Raw genomic sequence first — 9,306 nt, 5'->3', positions numbered from 1 at the left:
GTCCATCCCACCTCAACGAGCCACAAAGCAAGCCTGCACGCCCGGAAACACAAACTACAAAAAGTGAGACTCTAACAACCCCAGCGCCCCGCGCAGCGGAACCATGACCTCAAGATGGCGTCTCGTAGTCATAAGATTCAATCAGCTCCAATCAAAAATGGCAGGGTGGGTCGTAATTTACAGTTCGAGCCTTTCTAGTCCCCACCAGGCTCTCCTTCTCTATGGTTATTGGCCGCTGCGTGGTGATTCAGAGCCAAAGGGAAGACTATCTATACACGTTCTTCTCTATGATTCTCCTCTTCAGTCGGCCTGGCCGCAGTGCATGCCGGGCAAGAGGAAGACCTCCAGAAGCTCCCCGCGCAGCGCGGCTGTGTTTGCGGCCTGTGCGAGTAGGCGCTTCGTAACCAGTCTCCCGGCGAGCGGTGCGCAGAAACCTCGAACCGGTGGAGCCCACTCGTAACCTGGAGCCCGGAAGGCCGCGAAGACCGTACTGTTTTCTCAGCGGCGGGTGAGTCCACGCCTCTGAACGCGTGTGGGAACCGGGAGACCCGGGAGACCGGGAGTAGGGGAAACCAGGGAGGGTGCGAAAGGGCCGGGGTGGGATTGGGGGTGAAGAGGGGTTGGGGTGGGGGAGGGGGCTGGCACGAGGCTTGGGTTTCTTCACTTCTCTAAGGCCTCGAAAACCAGTGGGCCCAGCAGGAACCCGTGGAGGCCGGGACCTACTGCCAGAGCTTTCCTCCTTGCATTGTCGCCCACTTTCTCTTTCCCTCCCACGGCCCGTCACTGAGTGGATCGCCTGGGCCTTTTCTGGGCTCCACGTTTGCCACAAAACGATCGGTCTGCCCCTGGGGAGCCCTTCCCTGAGGCCCCTTTCTAACCCGAGCCTGGGGAACCTTACTGTAGATTTTCCGGGCCTAGGACACTCTTGCCCCAGGCTTTGCCCACAAGCCAGAGAGCAGCCACCCGTTTTAGCGAGGTGCCGGCCACCAACGGATTTCTTTCCCTTCCTTACTCTTTGGTCATCCAGAGCCCTCCACCGAGTGCACTCCCCCACACCCACTCCGGATTCAGCTAATGCCCACCTTTTTTGGCACCCTCTTGGTTTGCTTGTCTAAGATTGTGATGAGTATTGTGGTCCTGCCCCCTTCCTCCTTTGGAGGTTGCAGTAAACTATATCCCCATTCATTCTAGGCGATGACCAAGCTCCACATTAAAATGTGTTACTTCTTTCTTACTCTTCTTTGGTCTTCAGTACTTTTTAAATACGTTTTTCGAAGTAGATCTAGGAGTACGAAGGTTATTTTGAAGTTATGTAATGTGGATATTTATATTGCCATGGAAAAGCCATTTTGATCCTGGGCAGAGAGGAGCAGACCAAAAGGAGGGAAGAGATTGGACTTCTCTTGTACCAGACTGCTCTAGTATGAAGTACTGTGAATTAGGTAGTTGGCAGTGGAGTATAAACAATTTTTATACGGTCTTGGGAACTTTGATTTTTAAAAGCTTTCCAAAAACATTCAGGGGCCATGAAAGGCATTCAGTTGGTCCTCATGATTCAAGCAGATACTATACTATTCTAATTAATCTAACTTTTCTTGAAGCTTTGGTTTTTCTTCATCTGTAAATTGAGGATTATAATAGTATCCACTTCATAGGTTATTGTTATTAGGGATTAATTGAGAAAAAGTATGTAAAATCCTTAGTGCGATGTCTAAGTCACATAGTGTTTAGTTTGCATTAACTGATACTGTTATTTAAGAAATTTCAGTGAAGTACAAGAGCCTGATCCTGACTCTTAACGTTTCGTCCAATGTACTCTGAATAGACTTTTCTAAATAAAATCAAAGTTAACTCTTAATAAAAAGTTTCTTCTTGGTATGTTATTACTAGAAAGAGGCATTGTGATACAGTGAAAACAGCCTTTGGATTGGTAATTTCAGGATAGAGGGGACGTTGGAGTCCCCACTCACTTATTGTGTTTCCATGGACAAAATAGCTTCTTCATCTGTAAAAGGACAATAATATATCTACACCAGGTAATTTGGGAGATTCAGTGAGATAATGTATGTTGAAGGCTTTTGTAAACAGAAGTAAATAAAATGTTAGTTAATGCTTTTATTAAATAATAATTCTTGGAGTTACCGGATTCCCATTTCTGGTCTCCAAAATATGGTTTTTCCTGTATGTATGTATGTATGTATGTTTGAATGTTTGATTCCAGAACATTTCTAGTAAGAAAATGTTTTCATTGTCCCAATGTTGCATATAGGCACTATATGTTAATAATAGTTTGGGCCAAGGTGTTTTTGTTTTGTTTTTTTTTTTTTTTGTGGTTTGGTATCTTTTTATTTTACTGTGTTAAGGCTTTAAATCTGTTATTAAAATAAAATGAGTTCATTTTAATATTGGTAATTACTTCAGACCCGATATTAGTTTGGGATTTTCAAGTAACTTCTTGGGTCACTGATTAGCTATATAGTTTTTTCATTTATATACGATTTAAAGAAAAATTGTATTGACTATTTTGTAACTTTGGAAGCAGAAGTAGTCATAAATCTTTTAACGTCTTACAAAAACATTCTGTGTATTTTGTTTAACCTCTTGATAGTTTTTTCTGACAACTACCACTGCCATTCCTAAGAGGATTTCGATTGATTATCCTTTAAAGTTTTTGAATAGCTTTTCTCTTGCTTTTTAAAAAAATTTTGAAACTTCAGAAAATAAAAAGAACATAACATTTACACCACCAGAATTACTGATACTGCTTTTTAGAACTTAATCAGCACAATTTCAAACTTCAAAAAAGTTGCAAGAAGAGTAGAAAGAATTCTTAAATAGCTTTTCACCCAGATTCCCCAAATGATAACATTTCACAAATTTACTTTGTCCTCTCCTCGTTTTCTTCATAGTTTTCTTCTGAAATGTTTTGCTAGTAAGCCACAGATGAGGTGTCCCTTAGCCCTTAAATACTTAAGTGTATATTTCTTAGAATAAGGGTATTTTCATATTTAATAGCAGTACAGTGAACAAAATCAGGAAATTAATATTGATTCAATATTACTAATTTACAGGTCTTAATTGGATTTAGCCTGAACTTGTTCTGAATTGATATTGCTTTTTTTTTTAAAGCAACTTTACTAAGGTGTAATTGATACATAAAATACACTTGTTGTAATGTGCAATTTGATGATTTTTAGTAAGTGTTCAGAGTTGTGTGACTGTTACCCCCAAAAGGATCCTTCTTTCCGGTTTGCAAGTCACTCCCTGTTCCCACCTCAGCTCCAGACCACCACTAATTTTTCTCTGTAAATAGTATTGCTTTTTAATCATTGAAAATGGTAAAACTGCAAAGTGGAAAGCTAAGAAAAAGATCACGTCCCTTTTTGGAGACTTAAAACACTTGAGTATTTTCATACCTCTGAAAAGCTTTCCTGCAAAAGAAACATTTTGTTAATCGAGCATTTCCTATTCTTCTTTGGATATGGAATACTCTTTCCTAGGAATAGTTCCTGAAGACTCCACTTCTGTAGAAATTCAGTTTGAGATGCGGTTTTGAGGGGCTTGCTTTCCTTAGGCTGGGACAGGTATGTCAGTCCATTGTACCTTGTAGGCTGTAAGCAGAGCAGGGAACAATACATGCTACAGTACTGATCACTTATATTCAATGAAGAGCTACTGGACTGGCAGTGTAACTGTAGGAAAATAATGTTTAGAAAAGAATCTGACACACAATTGGAGCTAGATATCTGTTGAATGAATGAGTTGTATAAGTATTTGTTCAGGAGAATCTGTTGGTTCATTTGCCTCTTACCGTTCAGAAATTTGGCACACCGGGTCTGGATGGGGTTAGCCAGTAAATCTATTCCGGGTGAAATATTTTTTCTGTTGGGATAAATCTGCAATGGAGGAATGGTTATTAGCAGTAAATGGTGTGAGAAAAGGAGTGATTTAACAGCATAACGAGAAAAAAAAAACATAAAGAGGAAAAAGTGAAAAAAAGAAAAGCAGAATGCATGCATATGTTGAGTGGTAGGGATACATGTTATTTAAAGTTTTTTTTTTTTGGACAGAGGAAACTAGATTTATTGAGATAAAATTTACATACAATAAAATGCACCCATTTAATTTCAGTGAATTTTGACAAACGCGTAATAAATCTGTATGACCACTGCCACACTAAAGTAGGCACTAAAGATAATGATAGGTGCTCATTTTGTTACTTTGGGCTATAAGGTTTCATACTGAGCCGGTAAAAATGCTTTGAGCCTTCTAGGGGTGCGTGGCTGGCTCAGTGGGAAGAGCATGTGGCTCTTAATCTCGGGGTTGTGAGTGTGAGCCCCACGTTGGGCGTAGACATTGCTTAAAAATAAAATCTTACTGAAAAAAAAAATGCTTTGAGCCTTCTAAAGGTGAAGCCCTCCAGAGTGAAAGTGAAAAATACAAGTATTTTGTAAATGTTACCTAAATCATTTCAGTGCTAATAAAATAACCTTTGCAACTCTCTTTTTCTTAAACTCCTTGTGTGATCCCTCAGCAATTGGCTACGCTTGAAATAAGTACATCCAGAATCTAACACTTTCACCACCTATTCCAGACCACCCTCTCCTGTCTGTATTATTATAGTAGTCCTTTGCATCTCCACTTGTTCTCCAGTCTCATTAACACAGTGGCCAGTGACGCTATTAAAATGCCAGTCTTACTAACACAGTGGCCAGTGACGCATTTAAAGTGTAAGTCAGGTCAAAAGCCTTTCAAATGTTTTCCATCTCAGAGTAAAAATCAAAACCCTTGCAGTGGCCTACTAAGTGCTACATTCTGTGAGCCCGCTCCCCTAAGTAATACTTGGCATTTATCTTTGCTTTCCTCAAGTACTCTGCTCCAGCTGTTGGCCTTGTTTTTCCTCCCACAAAACACTACATGATCACCTCAGGCTCCTGTATTTGCTGTTTTCTTTGCTTGGAAGGCTGTTGCCTCCGTATATGAGGCTTCCTGTCTTGGCCGCTTTGGAGTCTTCATTCAGTTTGCCTATCTTCTTTGTGAGGCCCAACCACCATATTTAAAGTAAAGTGCTCCCATGTTCTTTTCCCTACTTTATTCTACAACGTACCTACCAACTTTTTGTTGTTATTTTATTTTTTTAATTTACATCCAAGTTAGCATATAGTGTAACAATGATTTCAGTAGATTCCTTAATGCCCCTTACCCATTTAGCCCATCCTCCCTCCCACAACCCCTCCAGGAACCCTCTGTTTGTTCTCCATATTTAAGAGTCTCTTAATTTTTTTCCCCCTCCCTGTTTTTATATTATTTTTGCTTTCCTTCCCTTTCCTTGTGTTCATTTGTGTCTTAAAGTCCTCATGTGAGTGAAGTCATATGATATTTGTCTTTCTCTGACTAATTTTGCTTAGCATAATACCCTCTAGTTCCATCCACATAGTTGCAAATGGCAGGATTTCATTCTTTGTGATTGTTGGAGTAATACTCCATTGTATATGTATAGTATATCTTCTTTACCCATTCATCCATCGATGGACATTTGGGCTTTTTCCATACTTCGGCTGTTGTTGATAGTGTACCTACCAACTTTGAATCTCCATATAATTTATTATGAGAATATTACAATTTATCAACTGTAGGTAAAAACTGATCAGCTTTGCTTATGGTTATAAAAGTATTCTTAGTCATTTTCACACATGCCAAAACATAAAAGTTTATGTTGAAAAAAGTGGTTGATACTCTCACTTTAGGGTGTTTAAGGTGAACATTAATATTGGTCAGTGATCATCAGAATTGTTTGTTTTCTGACCATAGGAGGGACCATTATCTTATTAAGATACCTTTCTTTACCTTTGAAGTTTCGCCTATGAATAAGCAAGTTTTGGATGGTTTTAAATGAAAGGGACATACAACAAAAATTAGAAGTGAATAGAATGCATACATTAGCATAAAACATATAATCTGGTTATTCTTACAGAATGAATTATACATTTAAGAGCCACGAAATACAATTGAAACACCAAGAACATAAAGCGTTTTAAAAAAATGGTTACAGCTTAATACTTGGCAATAAATTCATGCTCCGGTCTTTGTAAAAACATTGTGAGGCTAGACACTGGGTCATTGCTAGCATAGAAATTGGCACATGGGAGCTTGTTAATAAATTTGTTTACTGATTCATTCACTAATTTATTTATTCAACAGGTATTAATACCAACTGCCCTCCTAAGAAAGTGCTGAGATAGAGTATTATAATGATAATAGAAGAGCTTCTGTAAGTAGGACAGTAGCCCTCTTTTGAAAGGAGATACACTTCTGCCCCCTCCTGTAGAATGCTTGTTTTTATTTTTGGGCAAAAAGTATTACAAAAAGATTAAAAATTCAACACATTTATAATATTAAATAAGTTCCATTTTTCCTTTTTAATTTATGCTGATGCTTAAGATTTTAAAGCATTTTCCAGTACCTTATTTTCTAAGTGTATGAAATTCTAGGAATTTGTTTTACCTGTAAAGCTTTGTAAATATTTTAAGTGTACTGTGTTTTCTGAAATGGAAGTTTAGATTTTATAGAATTATCCTAAATAATCCTGTATTATCCTAACTTATCCTAACTTATTAAGTCAACACTGAGGAAGAACAGCTGTGAGCCTGAAGGACATGCTTATCTAAGACTGTTTTAAAGAAAAGTCTAATAAACAGGTAAAAAGATACTCAACCTCATTAGTGATTAAGGAAATACACGTTGAAATGAGAGTATTTTTTACCTATGAGACTGTTATAATTTAAACACTGATTTACTCCAGTGATGTTGAGGATCTGAGGAAAGGGCATACATACCCATGTATTGGTGGTGGGGATATAAATTTGTACGCTGGTTTTGGAGGATGGTTTGGAGGTAAAGTGTAGATACATACAGTACTAAGCTGTGTTATAAAATTATTTGCACAGGTGCATAGATTTATATATCCAGTATGTCTAAGAATGTTCAATGTTATTTGTAAGAGGCAAAATGTGGAGCCAATCATCCTTGTTGATTGAATAATTATTGTATACCTGTATTATGGTAGTTTACTGCATTATAAAGGTTGGGATAGAACTTTGTGAACTGATATGAAGAGATGTTAATGACAATGAAGTAGAAATGCACGTAACAATATAGTATGATTATACTGTTTGCAGAAAAACACAAATAATTATATGTTAGTTTGTGTATAGAAAGCTATTTAGAAGAATACAACGGTATATACCAAACTGTTGGGATTAGGGGGCGAGGAAGTGGAAGACATGCACTTTTTATCTTCTCTCTTCTGAAGGGTGAGTAAATCAGTGTATGAAATACACACACAGAAATAGTACAAATGTTCTTTAAAAGCTTCAAACAACTCTAGACCCCTTCAGTTGTAGAGTGTAGGTGAAATTTTTCCTAGTATCCAACAAACATCCTGTTCATTAAATTGCTACCCTTTAGTGCCATCACTGATACGGGATCACCGATTTTGGCTGCTTTTTAAAATTGGTACATGGGATCTTCCTAGGGCATCACATTGTTTTTCTACTTTTTCTTATAGTTCTGGACACTCAAGTATGTTGATGAAAATATAAAATTTGGTCATAAAGGAGTCTTAAATACATTCATTTAGCTAAAACACAAAATTAAATTTCTTTTAAGTAATATAAATCAAATGAAGCGATTTAGTGTATTCTTACATTAAATCAAATGCTAACATCTGATTTCTTGAATTTCATTCATTCATTGAATTTCATTCAAGAATGGTTAAGAGTTTTGCTTTTATCAAAAATTATGACATCTTTCTCACTGTCACAAATTTTATGTTCTTTATATTTGAATGGTTACCATGTGACCTGATGTCAGGCGGTTTCTTCCCCCTCAGGTTTATAGTTTACTGAGACAGTCATTTGTCCTTGAGGAACTGGCCAACATTGAGTCAACAAATACTGCGTAACTTTGTACATTTAGTTTTCAGGGTGCTGATGTGTGTAAAAAATGACTGCATCAGAGCACTTAAAAAAAAAACTGTTAGATAACCTTCCTGGATTCTGAGTTTGGTTTAAAAAGATTCGTTGATGTTTGGTTTTTAATTTTTGGATATTAACTGAACCTCAAAATTTTTTTCTTCCTTTATATGTATTCCCACATGATTGTAGGAGTCTATCCTGAATTTAGATCGTGTACATTTTGGGAACTTATTTTAGAAAAGATCTAAGTTTTAAAAATTCTCAATGGACAGACAGAGAAAAGAGGGTCTTTGCCAACTCCTTTGGGTAAGAAAACTTTAGAATTTTGCAGATACTCTAAAAATGAAGGCCAACAAACCAGGCATATCAAATTGCAAAGATTTCAAATAAAATGATTTGTCATGATTTTTTTCTTTAGACCGCTGCAGTAAGAATGTCTTTTCCCCCTCATTTGAATCGCCCTCCCATGGGAATCCCAGCACTCCCACCAGGGATTCCACCCCCACAGTTTCCTGGTTTTCCTCCACCTGTACCTCCAGGTAAGTTTGTGGATACTGTTGTTTCTTTAACCTGCAGTTTCATCATTACACTGTTAACTTTAGGAAAATGATATGTGTTAGTAGTAAAGATGTCTGTTAGCATCCTTTTGTAAATGTGATGTATCATTTTCCTGTGGCAGTACTTTTCATCTCTGGGTGAGTATCAAATTCATCTGGGGAGATTAAAAAAAAAAAACAAAACCCTTTATTTAAAAAAAAAAAAATAGGGGGGTGCCTGGGTGGCTCAGTCAGTTGAGCGTCCGACTTCAGCTCAGGTCATGATCTCTCAGTTCGTGGATTCGAGTCCCACATCAGGCTCTGTGCTGACAGCTCAGAGCCTGGAGCCTGCTTCAGATTCTCAAGTCTTCCTCTCTCTCTGCCCCTCCCCCACTCATGCTCACTCTGTCTCTGTCTCTCTCTCTCTCTCTCTCTCTCTCTCTCAAAAATAAACATTAAACAAAAATTTAAAAAGGTAGTACGTTCATATGGTTCAGTCATCAAAAAGGTGTACAGTGAATACTTTTCCTTGAATTCCTACATAACTTACTACTATCTCTTACCGAAAGAGGGAAACTTCTTTTTATTTAACTTTTTTGTATTTAAAAAAATTTTTTTTAACATTTACTTATTTTTGAGAGAGAGAGAGAGACAGAACGTGAGTGGGGGAGGGGCAGAGAGAGAGAGGGAGACACAGAATCCGAAACAGGCTCTAGTCTCTGAGCTGACAAAGCCCGATGCTCAACTCATGGGCTATGAGATCATGACCTGAGTTGAAGTCGGATGCCCAACCG

The 9,306-nt window shown here is 37.9% G+C and overlaps 1 protein-coding gene across 1 annotated transcript in view; it reads left to right on the top strand.

Annotated features, from left to right (window-relative positions):
* The first annotated feature begins 322 nt into the window (after positions 1-322).
* Positions 323-9,306, top strand: part of RBM25 (RNA binding motif protein 25) — a 60,343-nt gene continuing 51,359 nt past the window's right edge. Inside the window, exons 1-2 of the mRNA XM_049612508.1 lie at positions 323-508; positions 8,395-8,515. Coding sequence (XP_049468465.1) covers positions 8,410-8,515 — 106 coding nt within the window. The 5' untranslated portion in view covers positions 323-508; positions 8,395-8,409. The remainder of the gene's footprint in view (positions 509-8,394; positions 8,516-9,306) is intronic.

This window comes from Panthera uncia (assembly GCF_023721935.1).
Source record: "Panthera uncia isolate 11264 chromosome B3 unlocalized genomic scaffold, Puncia_PCG_1.0 HiC_scaffold_1, whole genome shotgun sequence".
NCBI classification, from domain to species: domain Eukaryota; kingdom Metazoa; phylum Chordata; class Mammalia; order Carnivora; family Felidae; genus Panthera; species Panthera uncia.
This window is presented reverse-complemented; position numbering and strand designations above follow the sequence as displayed.